Below are 20,276 nucleotides of genomic sequence, written 5' to 3'. Positions count from 1 at the left end.
TACCTTCATCCAAGAGATGGCCCTTCAAAAATTTGACAAAAGTCTGTCCTGTCCTCTTCCTCAGCCCTGACTTCCAAGGATTAATCACCCAGATTAACAACTCATTTGCCAAAATTGGTTTTAAAATAGGATTCATATTTTAAGGTAGACACCAAAAAAAATGAAGCAATTGACATAAATGTGTGTTTATTTTTATATTACTGTTGGATAAGTCATAGTACTTAAATAAATCCACCGAGCAGCTATTCACAATGAGACTTAAAAACATAACAAAATGTTTTAGAACAGTAGCCTGGGTTTTCCTCCAGGGAGCCATAAGAAGGCTCCCTGTGATCTAATCTCCATGTAGTAGCCAGCCAGCCATCCTTTCAAAGGTAAGTCAAACAGACCGAATGACTGTTAATTTAACACACATATAGTGACCTCTGTCATAAGGGTTTTACAAAATTAATGTAGTTCATGTCTTTCCTTTGTTTTAAACTCTCCAAATGCCTTTGCCCAAAGTAAAGGGAAATCCAAAGTCTCTAGCAGGGTCTACAAGGCCGTGTGTGAATGGCCCTAGCTGCCCCTCTGACCTACCTCTTCTATCACTGGACAGATAAACCAATGTTTATAGTCTACCATCTACCCCACCTAGAATGTAAGCTTGATTAAAGTAGGAATTTTGTTCATTATATTCCTGGTGGCCAACACGGTGTCCAGCACAGAATGGGTATTCAATAAATATTTGTTGAAGAAAGGAAGGAAATGACACTGTGTTAGGGACTGTGCAAGCATACATGTGTATTTGGAACGTAGAACACAGAGTAAGAAATAAGGTATTAAAAATTTTAGACATGTGCAAAAAAGTTAAAACTGCAGTCTTTAGGGGCTTTAAGCAGAAAGCCACACGTAGAAACTGAATGGCCTTTTCTTGATAATCATTCTCTTTCTAAGCATCTCACGGTTTTCTGCCCCTGCCTCTTGGAACCCTCTTGCCTTAGCTTTCATAACAGTCTGCTTCCCTGGCTGCCTTTCTACTATTCTGAACACTTATTAAGTCTCCTCTGTCTCCAATCACAAGACATTCTTCACAACCTCTCTCATATTCATTGTCTCTCTCTTTCTGAAACCTAATTCACATTCAATGTTTTAATTATTATCTCTATGTAAGGGTCTCCTAAATCTGTAATTCCAACTCTCTCTGTGATATTTAAGACTCTTGATAAGCTTGTTCCAATTTCTATTCTCAAAGTGATCGCATCATTCCCAACACAAACTCTCTATTACGGACATCTGTTTACTCAAACCACCACACATAAGACCTTGATGATCCAAGTTTTAATCCTGACCTGTCCTCAGTTTAAGGAGGGAGGTGGGGATCTTTCTTTAATATCAACCTTCTTTCTTCAACATCAACTTTTTTCTTCAATATCAACTTCCATTAAAACTTTTTCAACCACATAAGCCTGATGGTCTATACCTCTAAACCTGTCCAACAGGTATCTTATGTTCCAATTTTTGTTCTACAACTAATTATATACACACATCCTTAGGTAGATTATAAACAGCTGGAAGATAAAAATTCTTGACTTTTTAATATATTCACATAACTATTTACATAATAGGGACTCAAATATTTCTTAACTGAATGTAGAAGTAGTATTTTCCAGAAGAAACCCAACTTCTAAAAAGTGCACTCTTGACAAGGAAATATCACTGTTTATGTTTCCTTAGCCTATAAACATGTATAGAATATTTAGCATGCTTCAGGTGTTTGAACAAACATCTTATATGATCTTCATAATAACTGTCAAACTAGACCTACTAATCCTGCTTTATAGATTTAAAAAGCTTAGCACAGGGGAATATTTGCCAGGGTCTCACAGTTAGGAAACAGAATGCGAATTCAAATCCACATCTCCTAATGACACTCGTGGTGGATGCTGTGATCTGACCTGCCCGCTCTCCACCCCACCTCAAGAATCCCCCATTAGCAATGGAGCATTTGTCATCCCAGCTACCGGGAGTGCTACCAGTAGACATCCCCAGTCTTCAGCTTCCTTCAGAGATGTGACTGCTCACCTATAGTCAAATCCCCTTCCTGGTCAGCCCATAACCAACAGCCAATTCAATATGGGGGTATAAAGGTCCCAGACATGACTCAAGAAAGCTCTGAAGTGTCAACTCATCTTCAGACCTCCCTGGAGGGTCAACTAAGACTTCTGTAGGGACTTCAGGGCATCTTGATTTTTTCCTACCTAAGCTTGCTTCTCCCCTTCTCTTCCATAGCTCTCAACCCCCAAAGCACTCCTGAAAAACCACCTGCATGCTAATCTGCAACACCACCTCCCACAGAAGCATCCACCCAATGCACAGCTATCATTAGATGTTACTTTGTGACAAAAGCATAATGAATATAGTCAGTCAATTTCACTTTTAAGAGTTTGGCTAGGGACCTCCCTGGTGGTGCAGTGGATAAGAATCCGCCTACCAATGCAGGGGACATGGGTTCGATCCTTGGTCCAGGAAGATCCTATGTGCCACAGAGTAACTGAGCCCATGCGCCACAACTACTGAGCCCGTGAGCCACAACTACTGAAGCCCGCTAGCCACAACTACTGAAGCCCACGTGCCTAGAACCCAGGCTCCGCAACAAGAGAAGCCACCACAACAAAGGGTAGCCCCTGCTCGCCACAACTAGAGAAAGCCCGTGCACAGCAACGAAGGCCCAATGCAGCCAAAAAATAATAATTAATCAATTAATTTTTTTTAAAAAGAGTCTGGCCAATAAAAACTGTAACCTTGTTTCCGAGATTAAATGAGTCTACTTTAGTGTATGAAGCTAGTTGATTTTTTTTATTCTTCAGAGAAAATACGTTGCCAGCATATATAAATTATACATATTTTACAGTCTGTCTCCCCCAACTAAACATAAAATCCATGAGAGCAGGCATTTTGTTTTGCTCATTGCTGTATCACCAATATCTGAAGCAGCGTCTGGCTCAGAGTGGATGTTCAATTAATGTATGTTGAGTGAATGGAGGTGTCATATGTTGGTCTCTAAAAAAATCATGAGAAAATGTAAAATAAAAAGCATTCCACAATGGAGGAATGACATATACGAGGCACCCATAGTACAATGGTTAAGACCATGAGAGCTAAAGCCGTATGCTTGGGTTTGAATCCAGGTTCTATCACTTACCAGCTGTATAACCTTAGGTGAGTTATTTAACTTCTCTGTTGGTTCAATTTCCTCATCTATAAAATGAGAATAATATTATATCCTATGATATTATAAGGATTTAATGGATTAAGTGAATTCATTTTATAATAGTACCTAGCATATAGCCTACTCTAAATGTGTTCAATAAATTTTAAAACATTATGTATTCATATAACACTTTAAATAGAAGTGGACCCTTACTAGATAAAAATAATCCAACATTCTAAAAAATACACAGAAAAACAAAACAAAACAAAAACAGATGCTTCCAGTTTAATATGGTGGAGGGAACAAATATCTATAACCTTTCATCCTAAGGGCCCAATGAAATGACAGAAAACTGAAATGACAAGTTTATCAAAGTCTTAGAACACAAAAAAGGCACCAGCAGCAGACCAAAAAGTATGAGAAAATCCTAGATGATTGAAAACAGATGGGATAAAATTTATGGGGAAAACATACCAGCCCCCAAAACTAAAGTTAACAGGAACCCTTAAAAGAAGTTTTATTGACAAAAGATTACTTTTCCTTCTCTAAGCATCTAAGCACACTTCTTGGCTTTTCAAGGGCACCACACTGACATAAGAATCCATTATAAATGCTTTTTAAAATTACTTTAAAAAATGAGTTAAAGAACAGAATAATGTTATAAACCTTTACAATATAAAAATTACCAAGAAAAATCAAGATGTAGAGAAAGCAAAAGGAAGTGTAAATTCAAAAATGTCTCTTTCTTAGCGGAGAGTCAATATATTTAAAACTAATAATTAAATGTAAAAGCAGGGAACAAGAAAAAAAACAAATAACTTGAACTTAAAAATAGTCAAAGGACTTGAAGAGACACTTCTCCAAAGAGGATATACAAATGGCCAACAAGCTTCAGAAAAAGATGTTCAGGGAGACGCAAGAGGGAAGAGATATGGGGATATATGTATATGTATAACTGATTCACTTTGTTATAAACAGAAACTAACACACCATTGTAAAGCAATTATACTCCAATAAAGATGTTTTAAAAAAAAAGATGTTCATCATCATTAATTATTAGAGAAATGTAAATCAAAACTATAATGTACAGCAGAAATTAACAACATTGTAAATCAACTATATGCCAATAAAAAAAACCATAATGAAATGTCACCTTACATCCATTAGGATGGCTACTATGAAAAAAACAGAACAACAAGTATAATCAAAGATGTGGATAAATTAGCACCTTGTGCTCTGTTGGTGGGAATGTACAATGGTGCAGCAGCTATAGAAAACAGTATGGATGCTCCTCAAAAAAATTAAAAATAGAATTTCCATATGATCCAGCAATTCCACTTCTGGTACATATATCCAAAAGAACTGAAAGCAGGGAATCCAAAAGATATTTGTACATCCACATTCATAGCAGCATTATTCACAATAGCCAAAAGGTGGAGGCAACCCAAGGGTCCACTGACAGATGAATATATAAACTAAATGTGATATATAAATACAAAGAAATATTACTCAGCATTAAAAACAAAGGAAATTCTGACACATGCTACAATATGAATGAAGCTTGAAGACGTTATGTTAAATGAAATAAGCCAGCCACAAAAAGACAAACACTGTATGACTCCATTTATATGAAGTATCTAAAGTCAAAGTCACAGAAACAGAAAATAGAATAGTAGCTGCCAGGGGTTGGGGGTTGGAGGAGAATGGAAGAGTTGTTAGTATGTAGTTTCAGTTTTGCAAAATGAAAAAGTTCTGGAGATTGGTCACATAACAATGTGAATATAGTTAACACTGCTCAACTGTACACTTAAAAATGGTTAAGACAGTCAATTAAAATTTTTTTACCACAATTATAAATAAAAAAGAAAAGTGGGAGGAGGTATATTATTTAAGTTATAAATGTAACCACAAGAAAAACTAAAAATAGTCAGGAGAGAAGACAATGAAGAAGTGCTAAATTCCTCATCTTCCATACTGATCAACAGATATAATAAAAGAAAGCAAAATTTTAATAGTAGTTAACTCTAGGTGGTGGAACAGGGGATTAAGGAGAGACTAGAGATGGAAAGAAGATGTACTTTGTATTGGGTTGGCCAAAAAGTTCATTTGGGTTTTTAAGATGTTACAGAAAAACCTGAACGAACTCTTTGGCCAAACCAATACTTAGACCTTTCTGAATGGCATAGAATATTATTAATTTTTCTACCATGTAAAGGTATGATTTTATGATAATTATAAATAAGATATAAAATAAATTTTAAATGACTGTTATGAATAAATAAAATTGTTTTAATTTTTTTTAAAGATTTTTTTTGATGTGGATCATTTTTAGTCTTTGTTACAATATTGCTTCTGGTTTCTTTCTTTTTTTTTCAATTTATTTTTGGCTGTGTTGGGTCTTCCATGCTGGGGGCAGGCTATCTCTAGTTGCAGCAAGTGGGGGCTACTCTTTGTTGCGGTGTGTGGGCTTCTCATTGAGGTGGCCTCTCTTGTTGCGGAGCACAGGCTCTGGGCACGCAGGCTTCAGTAGTTCTGGTGCATGGGCACAGTAGCTGTGGCTTGCGGGCTCTAGAGCGCAGGCTCAGTAGTTGTGGCGCACAGGCTTAGTTGCTCCGTGGCATGTGGGATCTTCCTGGACCAGGGCTTGAATCTGTGTCCCCTGCATTGGCAGGCGGATTCTTACCCACTGCACCACCAGGGAAGTCCTTGCTTCTGTTTTATGTTTTGGTTTTTTGGCCGCGAGGCATGTGGGATCTTAGTTCCCTGACCAGGGATCGAACCCACACCCCCTGCAATGGAAGGCAAAGTCTTAACCACTGGACCACCAGGGAAGTCCCTGTTTTAATTATTTTTAAAATTTATATTTTTTTAATAAGAAAATAGTTCCTTCTTCTAGTGACATTAAAAGGAAACCTGCTTACCTTAAAGCAATTTTTCTTACAAAATATCCTCAAGGTTACTAGTATGAGGGGGTGAGGATTGGGAGAGTATATTTTAGAATTAAATCATAAGAGAAGAAAAGGCTCCCACTGAATTTCCCTGGCAAAGAACAAGCGTGACATTATCTTTTTTGAATGCAAGGAGAAAAAATTAGTATGATCAGATGTCATCAAAATTATGACTTCCTTATTAAGGTCCACACGTAGTTAAAATTAACACATATGTAAGCACATCTGCAAACAATAGGGAATTTTCAGAAACCTTATTTTTCAAGAGCTGTAAAATATTTATCAGAAAATACAAATATTTTTAAAACATCTGTGTAATCCTTTAAAAATCATAAGTACATACATCCTAAAGAAACTCAATGAAGGAGTCATGATTTATGAACTGCCACTCCTTAAGTTCCAGGAACTAAAACATTTAAGGGAGTTTCTTTTTTTTTTTTTTTTCCTTGCGGTACGCGGGCCTCTCACTGTTGTGGCCTCTCCCTTTGCGGAGCACAGGCTCCAGACGCGCAGGCTCAGCGGCCATGGCTCACGGGCCCAGCTGCTCCGCGGCATGTGGGATCTTCCCGAACCGGGGCACAAACCCGCGTCCCCTGCATCTGCAGGCGGACTCTCAACCACTGCACCACCAGGGAAGCCCTAAGGGAGTTTCTTAAAAATAACTCTCCAAGTAATTGGAAAGCACCATGTTCATATACCCCACAATCACCAAATCCTTATTATAGTACCAAAGCTAAAAATAAGCTGCAAAATAAAAGATATTACTTCTAAAGGTACAAAACAAATCACGCATGGAAGATTCTTTTTTTTCCTGGTTTTAACTTCAGTGTTGGCATAAATTAGCTCACCACTGGTCTTCAACAGAATACAATCTGCTTCACCACAAAGATGCCCAAAATGGCAAATTTAGATATAGTTTTAGCTGAATTTTTAAAAAAAAAAAGAGGAAAAAAAGCATTTTTAACTTTGCTTCAGCAGTCAAACAGTTTTAAGCTTTCATTATGTTCCTATGCTCTAAAATATAGAATCTAAAGTTTTTCCTTAGGACTAATTGCTTTTAAAAATAAACCTGAAAAAGAACCATATTCAGTCCTTCTGCTATCTCAACATAAGCTTCTCTCCTAAATTAAATATAGTACAATCAGGAAAAAAAAAAGTTTTGTAGGCAGGATTATTCATGGATGGTAAAACCACTGGGTCAAAGGTCTTGAGGAAATATTCATACAACCTCAAATTATCCCCCCTCAAATTAATTGTTAATTATAAGAAAACCATAATGAAACTTCCATTTTTATTTTATTTTATTTTTTTTTAACATCTTTATTGGAGTATAATTGTTTTACAATAGTGTGTTAGTTTTCCCTCTACAACAAACTAAATCAGTTAGAAACTTCCATTTTTAAAAATCAAGGAGATAGAAAATTGACTTGAAAAGAATAACTGTGAAATATGAATCTGACAAGAAAAAAAGTAATCTTAGAAAGCCCCATCAATACAGTAAAAGCGTAAAGGGAAATTTCTCTGAAGGGTAAGATTCAGCTTTGTATTATGCTTTACAAAGCCTCGAAGTTATCATCCATAAAATGGAGATAATGATGTCTACCTCTCAATATTGTTAAAAAAAAAAGTGAGCATTTTTTGCCAATTGTATTTGCAAAAATTTAAAAGACCAATAACATGCAATGGGAGCATAAGGAAAATGCTTCATTTGTACACTTGCTGGGAATGTCAACTGATACATTTTTGGAGGATAATATCAAGTTTTAAAGCAGGCGTATCTTTGACCATGTTTGCAAGAATACATATTAACTATAAGGATGTTCCTTCAACATGATTTGACAAAGCTATTTAATGAAAGTTCGTCAATCAGAAAAAAAGATTAAATGAATTATGGTATAACAATACTATGGAACACTAGGTACCAATTATAATGAAAGAGGTGGATTGCTCTATCTGTATGTATCTACCTATTTATCTGTCTACCCTGACATGGAAAAATGACCATGGATGAAAAAACTCAAGTTAAAGAAACATGTATAGAAATATGAACCCATTTATTGGAAAAATAAAAGGGTGTGTCTGTGTGTATACACACACCTACACTTACAGATATATTGATATGATGTAGAATATCCCCAACTGTTAACAATGGCTATCCCTACGAAGAGTGGGTGAGAGCCTACTTTATATATCTCTGTATTTCCATGGCTCACGGGCCCAGCCGCTCCGCGGCACGTGGGATCCTCCTGGACTGGGGCACGAACCCGTGTCCCATGCATCGGCAGGCGGACTCTCAACCACTGCGCCACCAGGGAAGCCCTATATCTCTGTATTTTTAAAATTTAGCTTTAGTGCCTTGTCTTTGTGATCTGTATTTGGCCATTGGTGGCATTTTTGTTCCTATCATCATTCTCAGCCATGCTCCTACATAGGTTTGCTGTCATGCAGAGTGCTGGGGACACAGAGCAGGCACACAAAAAACAGTTGTTCAGTTAATTCTGGACATTTCCGCCTGGATGCTCCCAAAGCACCCTGAGTTCAAAATTTGATTACTTGTTCCAGGTAATTAATTACCCTCTCTAATAAATATCTTTCTTTTCTATTCCCTAGTCTCTCCAAATGAGAAATCCATGTCTGACTCAGACCCTCTCTCTTCTCCACAGGCAATCATTCTCTAATTCATATTGACTCTACCCCCTAAAATCGCCATTGAATCCGCATCATCTTTTCCAACTCCTCAGAATCTCTCACTTGGACTACTTCCAAAGCCTCCAGATTAGTCTCATCCATTGCTAATTCGTCTACTATACTGGTTCCAAGAGTGATCTTTCTAAAATAAAAATCTAAATCGTGCATCCCTCTTACTTAAAACCTTCACCAACAAGAAAAAGTCTGAAGCCCAAAGTATGATATTCGAGAGTCTTCATGATCTAGTGCTTGTGAACCTTCTTATTAGCTCACTTCTCATCAGTGCCCACTTCACACTTTATGTCCTAATGAGGAATGACTATGGGACTAATGACTAAACTGATCTTAATTCTCCAAACATATCATGCAGCTGTGCAATGCCTGGAATGACCTCCCACCCAACATCATAATCCACCAGGCAAACCTACTTATCCTTTAAAAGCATCAAACAACATTTCATCATCTTGGAGGGCTTCCCTCACCCCAAGCTTCTCCCCAATAGCCATCCTAGCACTTACCTTACACACACACACACACACACACACACACACACACCTCTTTATTAACTTTTTAAAGTCTTTCCTCCCACAAATCTCTTGGTTCCTCAAGGGCAGAGCCTTGTATTATCTACTCTACATCCTCTATGCCCACCCCTGTACCATGTGCCTGGCTTATAGTAGTTGTTCAACAATATTCATTAAACTGAGTTTAAACACACTTTGGTAAAATGTGAAATCCTAAACAAGACTGGAATGTTTAAAATCATGTTTTAATTAGGCTCATTTCAACCATAAAAAAACAAACACTCAAGTTACTTTAATAAGAGGTTTGGGAGCTGTATTAGAAAGCTATCCAGGAAATTTTTTTCTGTAGAGAGCTGCTTTTTTCTCCTCTGTTTCCTCAGCCCTTCAGTTTGCACATGGGTGATCCTGGCCTCACTAGCCTCTCCCTTCAGTCCTCACTGCTAACAAGCAATTTATCTCCACATTATCTAATCCAGATCTCTGAGAGGGTTGTTTTGGTTTTGGCACGAGGCCACCATGTCCCTTCTTTCTCTCTGGTGAAGCTACGGATCTGCTGCCCTATGGTTAGGTGACATGCCAGAAGCTCCATGACCAATGACTCACATTCCCCCAACTTTCAACTTAATATATCATTTTTATTTCCTTAGAACCATTGCTAAAGTAATCACTAAAATTATTTTGCAATACTTTTAAAAACAAGTCTTGCCAAGACTTGTTCACAGTGAGAAAAATCCTGCATACTTCATCACTGAACCAGCTATACTTTCCAAATATGCAAGGAGTTCATCCCTTTTTATTTGTAGAAGTTCACAGAAAGAATCCTCTGGATTCATAACTGCTCAACAGCACTGGTTTACAAAGCTTTTTTACAAGCCTTTTGCAAAATTTCTCTTACATTTATAAGGTAAAGAAATGAGTAATCCAGACATTTCCTTGTTAAATTTTACCCTGTAATATCAAGTAACTTTATAGAACGATAGCACACACAATGGCAATCTACGACTAACCCACAAAACCTGTTTCTCCTCCTCCAAACTAACACCACAAGGTAATGATTGAAGGAAGGCAGGCCACTCATTGACAAGTTCCTGTGGTGAGGAAAGAGGAGTACAGGCCAGGAGACAGGCACTCTTAGGTGGTCTCCAATAAAATCAGATTCTCAGTGCTATTAATCTCCTGAATATAAATTAGAAAAAGTCTAATTAAATATCTGTTATATCTAGGGAGACATCACAGTTGCACTAAGAACAAATTTAACAGCATGAGAACACTAAACACATCATTGAAAGGAGACGGCAATTCACTCACTAAAATATTCTGGCTATTCTGAGATTTCAATATTCACTGGAAAGAAGAAATACTGTTAGAAGGAGATAGGGGAAATTTGATAACGGCCGTTCAGGTGGTCTGAAGGAAAAGAAACTTTTTCAAATGCAGATTGTCCTTACATTTCTTGATAGTAAAGGAAGAATTTTCTACTTTAAAATAAGGCAGGTGTTCTACTTAGCCAACCTGTTTATTAACTATCCTCCTTGGTGACTCATTTTAGTTTCATTTGTAGTAATGGGCAGCTGACTGTAATATCATAACCATCAGTTTAGACTACTGTTAATAAACCTATAATCTTAACAGATCTAATTTCAGAGGACAGAAATTGGTACAATTTAGAGTGCTGATGTTGTCTTTAAACGAGGCTTGGAATAAAGGCACTATTAGAAAGTTTTCTTTGAATAAAAGCACTAAAGGGCAAGGGGTTGATTCATTACTTAGCAAAATTCATAGGTTTTTAAAAACAAGCAAAGAAAATGTTAACTTGAATATCTTGGAGACGTTTTAGTCAAGAAGTAAAAGGGTTATAAATCCTTATGCTCTTTTATTTATTTTTTTTTAAATTTATTTATTTTTTAAAGGGAACTTTTTATTTATTTATGTTTGGCTGCATTGGGTCTTTGTTGCTGTGCACGGGCTTTCTCTAGTTGCCACGAGCAGGGGCTACTCTTCCTTGTGGTGCGTGGGCTTCTCATGGCAGAGGCTTCTCTTGTTGCGGAACACAGGCTCTAGGTGTGTGGGCTTCAGTAGTTGTGGCATGCAGGCTCAGTAGCTGTGGCTTGCAGTCTCTAGAGCACACACTCAGTGGTTGCGGCGCACGGGTTTAGTTGCTCTGCGGCATGTGGGATCTTCCCAGCCCAGGGCTGGAACCCGTGTCCCCTGCATTGGCAGGCAGATTCTTAACCACTGCGCCACCAGGGAAGCCGTCCTTATCCTCTTAAAAAAAAAAAAAAAATAGGGTTTCCCTGGTGGCGCAGTGATTGAGAGTCCGCCTGCCGATGCAGGGGACACGGGTTCGTGCCCTGGTCCGGGAAGATCCCACATGCGGCGGAGCAGCTGGGCCCGTGAGCCATGGCCGCTGAGCCTGTGCGTCCGGAGCCTGCACTCCGCAACGGAAGAGGCCACAACAGTGAGAGGCCCGCGTACCGCCAAAAAAAAAAAAAAAAAAATTGGAGCAATAAACCAAGAAAATATTATATGATACCTACGTTCTAAAGACTTTGATTTCTTTCCAAAGGAGAAGCCTACAATGATTTAAATTTACTAACTAGGCCTATTTACAGTCAAACTAATAAAAATAGGAAAAAAGGAAGAAGCACTAGTTTCTTTGTGTTTCATAGTTGGAATCATTGGAAACTACCTAAATTTAATAAGTCAAAAATGTATATTATTTAAAGTCAGAAAGGTAAACTGGAGAACTAAAAATTATACTGTAACAATCAAAACTTGAGAGGCATCAGGGAGCGAGGAAGCAAAATGTAGTGTGCATCCAATTTCGCATCTTTCAGAGGAAGGAATCAATAGATACCATGTAAAATTGGTAAATCACGAAACGGAAGTATAACTTTTAAAGTAATACAGGCAACCTCCAGAAGAACAACAAATAAACTATCAATAGTAATTACCTCTGAAGGTTGGGAGGACTGAATGGGGAACACTTTTTATTTTATATTTCTGAACAATTTGCACTTTCCTGCCATGTGCATATACTTATTTTTTAATCTAGTTTTTTAAACTGTCAGTAATCAGACACTATTTTAAAAAAAGAAAATTTACTATGTTTCATTCTCTGTACCTAACAACTCACAGACCGTCAACTATAAAATGGAACACATTCTAAAGTGAAATATCTCATCTATCAAATTAAAGGTAAGGTAAAGGAAGCAAAGCTTTTTTTTCCACAGTGCAAAGTGTGTAGCTATTGTTTGAAAATCAAGACTTCTCTGATCAATTTAAGCAAAAACACTGTTACTGTCCAAAATAACTCCTCTAAACTACTCCTGAATACAGTCAAGCTAATGAACAGAGAGAGGTCAGAAGCTTCACGGCAGCAAACAAACTAGGAAGTCCTTACATCAAATCAGTAAGACATTTAGGGGCTTGTATTTTCTTTGAAATCAGAACAAGAGAGGCATTTTGAAAGTTTGCTATCTTCACTGATCCTCTAAGGAATGTAAAAGTATGTACTGCAGTTTCAAACCTCCTAGTGCTTGAGTTTTTTAAAGCAATTTGCTTCTGCTTGAACAAGTAGTAAGACAGGCCACAGTGTTTGGGTGTTCTGTTAACCCGTAGTTTCAAACCTTTATGCTCACACTAACAGTTCAACTTTCTAATGTTCCCAAATATAGTTATCTCAAAAAAATTTCAAACCACAGTCATACTACGGAATATGATTTAATACACTGATTTTAGGACTGGATTATTTCTGGTAACCACAATAGTTATAACTTAGGTAATAACATGAGTAAAGATCACAGATTTTAAAACTGTGCCTATGCTCACCCTCTTCTCTTCTTGCAATATCTCACCGTATTGGACAGTCCTTGAAGCAACACTGACAAAGAAGCGTTCACAAATTTTAATTTACACACATACAACCTAATCTTGGCGAGACCTAAGTACCTAACGCATATCCCTGAAAACGCATCAACTTTACTCAAATAATAACTCCTACGTCGAATATACTGGCAGCCTGACCACAGTCCAGATTCACATCGCGAACTCTTTTATGTGATAAAGACAAACCTGACTTAGAGAACCAGAGGCTTTAGGCCTGCTGGTAATCAAAAGGGTCAACAAACTGAAGCAATCCTGTCTTTTAAACCCATGGTAAACTTAGTTAACTAAGGCATCACTCAGAATCAACTCTCAACCCCCAATACACCCAGACTTAAAGACGTAAAGCTCTTGTTAATCTCTTGGTAGGAGAGTATCTCGGACCCACCAGGTGGATCTACTTACTCCAAGGCTCCTCCCTCGGACCCTGCTCAGGACCCTCAGCCGCGCGATTCCAGGGCGCCCTGCGCCACACCTTGGGGGTGCCGCAATCCAGTGCCCCGTGCTCCTCCCCCGACCACTCGGTCACCCATCCCGAGTCCCCCGACTTGCCCGCCCAGCCCATCCCTTCCACATCTCCAGCCCCACACCCGCCCCCCCTCCAGGCCAAGTCCAGCTGGCCTCTCCCCTTCCCTCTCACCCCCACCCCCACCCCACACACTCACCCGCGGTAGTAGGCTTTCACCCGGACCTGGTGAGAATGGTCCCCGCTGCCGCCGCCGCCGCCTGCGATCGGGTGAGACATGGTACTGCTGTCTCTCTGAGTCGGCATCTCCTTCCTCCCCCGCCTCAACGCTGGAGGCCGAGGGTGCGAGGGGCGCACCGGGCGCCGTAAGGGACTCCGCAGCCCGAGCTTCTACCGGAGCCGCGGCTGCCCGCTCGCCTACCTGTCCTCCACGCCCGCAGCGCGGGCCCAGAGGTCGCCTCGCCGGGGCAGCCGGAACCGCACGGCTCCCCCCACCGCCAGCGGCCGACACTGCCTCTGCTGCCGCCGGGGCCCAGCACGCCTCCCGCCTCCGCCCCTCCCACCTCACTTGCTCCAAAGGCCCACATTCCGGGGGAGGGCGGGTGCAACCATCGATCCAACTCAAGATGCCCGGCTGAACCATTCTTACGGGGGCAAGGAAAAGGGGAGGGGGGGAATGCTGAACATCACAAAAAACTTGCCGGCAGGGGGCCTTTTGTGGGCTGTAACTGAGAGAATGTGAAGGCTGAGGTAACTATATTTCTGTAAAAAGCCCCTCCCTACAAGGAAAATGGTGGGGGACAAATTCTGCGGCATCTCACCCCAGTTTCCTATCTTGGTCGCGTCCGCGTTCAGAAGGCTAGGGACTCGGAGTAGATTTGCCGGGCGGGTTTCTGGGACTTGGAGTCCCCAAGGGATTCTGGGACTTGAGGTTCTTTACGTGTAGAGCGTCCCGCCTTCTCGCTGACCGTCTGTCTCCAGCTTGTGACCCGGGAGCCGTCGGCGTAGAAGTCATCGTGAATCCACCGTGGGCACCTGAGGACACTGGAAATGATTGGGGTTCGTCACAATCTAGACTTTGTTCTCTGGTGAATTGTTCCAATTACATAAATCATCTCAATCATACAGTACCTTTTCTGGAAAGAAGAATTTGGTTACCTGCCCGGCATAGCCTCTTTTTTGAAAAGAATTTAGTGTAATATATGTAACAAATGTAATAATGACTGTAATAAAGGAAGAAACTCAACTAGGAGGTATGATGAAAGATTGACTTTTCTTCCTTTGCCGCTCCCCATATCTTGTCCCTTCTATATAGCCATTGCATGGAACAGGTGCACAATGAATATCTAGCCAATCAGTCAACCCATCCATATCCATGCATCGGCATTTTTTAACATCGTTAAAATATTGTTAACATCGACTGTTTTCCATAGTGGCTGTGCCGATTTACATTCCCATCCTAATTTCATTTTTTATTATTCATTGCTAGTGTATAGAAATACAATTGATTTTGTATATATCTTGAATCCTACAAGCTTGCTGAACTCATTAGTTCTAATAGTGTCTCAGTGGATTCCTTAGAATTTCCTATGTGCAAGATTATGCCATTTTAGAATACAGATTGATCTACATCTTCCTTTCCAATCTGGATGTCTTTTATTTTTCTTGCCTGATTGCATTAGATAGAACTTCTAGTATTATGTTGAATAAAGAGGAGTATGTTAACATTCTTGTATTGTCCTCAGTCTTATGTGGATAGTTTTCAGTCTTTCCCCATTAAATGTGATTATTCCTTTAGTTTTTTTGTAGATGCCCTTTATCAGGTTGAGGAAGTTCCATTCTATTCCTAGTTTGTTGCCTATTTTTATTATGAAGCGTGTTGGGTTTTATTTAGTGCCTTTTCTGGGTCTATCGAGATTATCATGTGGTTTTGTGCTTTATTCTATTGGTGTGATATGTTACATTAACTTTTAGATGTAAGCCAGTCTTTCATTCCTGGGAAAAATTCCTCTTGGTTATGACATATAATCCTTTTTATACATTGCTAGATTCGGTTTGTTAATATTTTGTTGAGGAATTTTGAATCTACACTCATAAGCATGGTTCCCTTTAGTTCTTTAGACATGTTTATAACAGCTGCTTTGAGGTCTTTGTGTGCTAAGTCCAACATATGGGTCCTCTCAAAGACAGTTTCTGTGCGTATGGGTCCCATTGCCTGTTTCTTTGTATGTCTTATAAGTTTTTTTGTTGCAAACTGTACATTTCCATGGTAGCAACTCTGAAGACCTATCCAGACTGGCTCTAGGTCTGGTTGTCGTTGTCGTTGTTTGCTTGTTTATTTGTGAATTGGCCAGACTTGGTCAATAGACTTGTTTCCTCCACAGTGTGCAGCCTCTAATGTCTCTCCTCAGAAGGTGCAACTTTGGCATGCACACCGTCACCCTGACTCCTTGTCCCTCCCCTGGGGGATGACAGTGGTTTTAGTCAGGTTCTCTTTGACTGTCTCTTTTCCTCATCTCCCTATCAAGCTTTTGGCTAGTTTGCCTTTATGGATATAGCTCCCAGCTGTTAGCCTCCACTAATTGGCAACTGATTGCTCCAGTGTTTTTGACAGTGCCCTGGGGCATAAAATTGTTCCACAGTCTGATCCAATGGTCGTTTTCTATTTATAATTTTCACCAGTTATGGTGGTTTCATTGAGGAGAGTATACAGGGAGCTCCTCATGTTTCCTTTCTGGAATTGCTCTGACATTAATTTTTAAAGTCAGTGTGATGCAATTAAAATAGATACAGAGGCTTCCTTGGTGATGCAGTGGTTAAGAATCCGCCTGCCAATGCAGGGGACACGGGTTCGAGCCCTGGTCGGGAAGATCCCACATGCCGCAGAGCAACTAAGCCCGTGCGCCACAACTACTGAGCGTGCACTCTAGAGCCCATGAGCCACAACTACTGAGCCCACTTGCCACAACTACTGAAGCCCACGCACCTAGAGCCCGTGCCCCGCAACAAGAGAAACCACTGCAATGAGAAGCCTGCACACTGCAATGAAGAGTAGTCCCCACTCGCCGCAACTAGAGAAAAGCGTGTGTGCAGCAACAAAGACCCAACACAGCAAAAAATAAAATAAATAAAATTAAAAAATAAAAAATATAAATAAATAAAATAGATACGAGGCACAGACAGTTAAGCATATATGATAATCAGGGCACAGAAATAATGTCATAAAATTTTTAGTAACAAAATATGAGAAACTGGAAAACAGGACTCTGTAAAAGGGTTTAAAAGGAACCTGGCATCACATTAATCATATCTTTAGGAAAATCTGGCTTCCTTTCTACAGATTGAGCTGCTCTAACAAGAAAATGTCTCCTCAGAATAGGTAGGCCTTTATATTCAATATTAACTAGCCTCACCAGTGTGTCCTGCAGCCAAGATCAAATACGAAAATTTGTTTTTCATGTTCTTTATGCCATCTAATAAATCCTGCTGCTGGATCTTTGATGCCTGTTTTTCAACTGAGAATCACGTGATACAAAATGGTAAGTCAATTGTAAACATTGTGAAAAAGCCTCCCACAGCCCATTTTCTTTCTGTTGTACTTAAAATGGTGCTTACTAGTACCTTCAACTTTGGGTAACCCTGCCTCCCTTCACCTAGCATTCTTCTGTGGTTTCATTAAGCTTTTGATCATGTCACTAAAAAGAGAGAAGAGTGTTTCAACTGCAAGTCCTGATCATTTGGAGGGACTCTGTGACCTGCAGAGATAATATTGGGCTCTGAGCTAAATTATACTTACTTTTGGCTCACTATGATGACTTGAATAGAAAAAAAATTAATTAATGCTCAAATCCACCAGCTTAAGGGATTTAAAATATTTCTGGCCAATATTCTCTCATTTTGTCATCATCAGAGTGCTTGTCCCAATGTAGAGCAAAGAAATAAACTGCTTGGTGAACGGAATGAGATAATAAATAGTAGACACATTGTCCTGTGTAATCATGTCCTAAGAGTATTACATTAATTGTTTTACTTAACCTTCAAGCGCAAAAGCTGTGACCCAAACTCCTGATTGGAGTCCTGACAGCTGTTAGTAAGAGTTTAGTTTTTATTCTGTTAATTAACCTTACTGAGCTAGCATAGATAGGAAACAATACCCCCGTGACTCCCTTTCCCCCTTCTTTCTCCTGTGCCCTCTCACTGCCCCATTGACATCGCCAGCTTTATCTGGATACTCCCTTCACTCCAGCCACATACACTCATTTCCATTGCAGTTCCCCAGTCTCACTCCCACAGTACAGATAATGACATACAGCAGTTTGAGCCTTAACTTATTTTGCCTTTGAAATAAAATGTCTTTGTTTTAATGAACTATCAGTGGAGAGTTCCATTAAGCTGAAGAGTCAGCAAAATAAATAAATAAAATAAAATAAAATAAAATAAAACATTCACTTAATGAAAGTCACTGAATAGCCAAAGATGTCTGAGAAACCGCAACATAATTAACTCCTATGGGGTTAGTTGGTGCAGGCATTATGCTCTCCCCTTCTTTTCAAGAAAGTTCCAATCCAGATAGGATCTCAGGACATGTACCAATAAAGAGAAAAAAATGCAAAATGGGAAACTGTGCGCCAGTAAGTGACAAAGAGTAATTGCAACAGCTCCCGAGTGCTGCCTCATCTTCTTCAGGAACCAGAAGAACCCACTTGTGTCTGGCTTAACTGAAAGGCACAAAGTTGACTAGTAAAATGTCGGGTTGAAAAAGCCTCCATCAAAACACACAAACTCCTTTTAAAAGTATTTGTTTAATGATGTTGGCGCACCAAGTATGCTGTCCCTAACAGCACTCAGCCATTAAATGTAAGCTACCCTCCAATTTGAAGAGGCAAACCTGTCCTTGAGGATGGCGTATCCAATTGAAAATGTAAACCATATCTAATAAATTCTCCCCACCCAGCAGCTCACCCACCCCAGCATTGGCCTCCATCAATACCCTAGTTCTCGGGGACTTCCCTGGTGTCCAGTGTGTGAGACTCCACGCTCCCGATGCAGGGGGCGTGGTTTTGATTCCTTGTGGGGGAACGACACCCCGCATGCCGTGCTTCTTAGCCTGCAACTAAGACCCAGTGCAGCCAAGATAAATAAATAAATATTAAAAGAAAATAATAACCTAGTTCTCTCTCACAGCCTCTGGAGTACACTCCTCTCCCACACGAGGTTGCCATCCCGTCTTCACCCCTCTCACAGAGGACTAGCTCATTTTCTCTACCACCTCCACCTACTTCCTACTGGACTCAAATCTTTTCATATTGAATTTCTGCTGACCTTGAATTAAACCACATCCTGTTTTGGGCCACAGAGAAATCAAGGGGGAAAAGCAGAGCTTATAGTCTGTAATGATTTTTGGCTGCTCAATCACATGTACAATGTCAAGGGGAACAACACACCTGAGATAAAGCTGCCTGTTATTTCACCTGTATACGATGCTTATCACCCTGCGACTTAGGCATGAGATATTCTACTGAATTGGTATGGCTTCCCATTCTGGAAACTAACAAATTATGAATCAGCCTATAATTAAATTAATAAGGACTCCAGACACTGAGACTTTTAAAGCAAAGTGACCATTATTAGGTGCCTCAAGAGCAGGAATCTTACCTTCTAAGTTCTTTTTGGCCCTTAGAAAATTGTTGGTATTCGATAAATATTAAATTATTTAATTTAATATTGAAATAATTTTCTGTTGGTTTATGTCCACTTAAATACTAAAATTAATCTTACTGTCATAGGAAGGACGCTGACAACACCAAAAAAGCAGAACAAGTCTTCATTTTCTGTTTGCTTTGTTAAAGCTATGACCTGAAAAATTAGTTCAACTTGCTGAGCAATCTGTTTACTCAAGTCAAACACAACTCCTAAGAAAGTGACTCTCCTTTTACCTAAGGTGGACTCTTCCAACTAGAATCACGGAATGGTTGAATTTACTAGCTGGAAGTTACTTTGTATCATCCAGGTCAGTCTTCTCAAACTTTGATAACCATACAAATTAGGCAGGGATTTTGTTAAAATGCATATTCTGATTTAAAAGATCTGATGCTGCTGGTCCCCCAATGACAGTTTGAAGAACAAAAAATCTATGCCCCATTTTACAAGTGAAGTCCAAAGAACTGAAATGACAGTGACTTTATCATTGTTCCAATATTTTCCATTATTTAGCATAATTTTAAAATACCATGAATTTGAAACAAGGACTGAGTGATTTCTGGCAGATGAGGAAAAAAAATTAACTTCACAAAATTCTTAGTTTTGATTTGTTTTTTGTTTGTTTTCCATGATCTAACCACATGCTAAAATGCTGTGGAGATTCATTGTTATTAGAGAATCACTTTAATCCACACATAATCTGTTCTTATCATAATCCATTAACAGGCTCACTGTGTTCCCATAGGTGCATGACAGTGTACTGAGTATCATGTCATGATATACTCACTCTTCCATTCAGCCTCCTTTTCTACTTTACCCTAGTTAAACAGTTCCAAAGATTCTGGTTATGTTCTGCAGGGCACTGTTCAATA

General features: G+C 39.4%; 1 protein-coding gene across 1 annotated transcript in view; it reads right to left on the bottom strand.

Annotated features, from left to right (window-relative positions):
• PRKCI (protein kinase C iota) overlaps nucleotides 1-14,350 on the bottom strand; it is an 87,755-nt gene extending 73,405 nt beyond the window's left edge. Inside the window, exon 1 of the mRNA XM_059065073.2 lies at nucleotides 13,904-14,350. Within this exon, the coding sequence (XP_058921056.1) occupies nucleotides 13,904-14,010 (107 nt within the window). The 5' untranslated portion in view covers nucleotides 14,011-14,350. The remainder of the gene's footprint in view (nucleotides 1-13,903) is intronic.
• Between the last annotated feature and the right edge of the window lie 5,926 nt (nucleotides 14,351-20,276).

This window comes from Kogia breviceps, chromosome 5, assembly GCF_026419965.1.
Source record: "Kogia breviceps isolate mKogBre1 chromosome 5, mKogBre1 haplotype 1, whole genome shotgun sequence".
NCBI classification, from domain to species: domain Eukaryota; kingdom Metazoa; phylum Chordata; class Mammalia; order Artiodactyla; family Physeteridae; genus Kogia; species Kogia breviceps.
The sequence above is the reverse complement of the archived record's forward strand: the minus strand, read 5'-3'. Positions and strand labels throughout refer to the sequence as shown.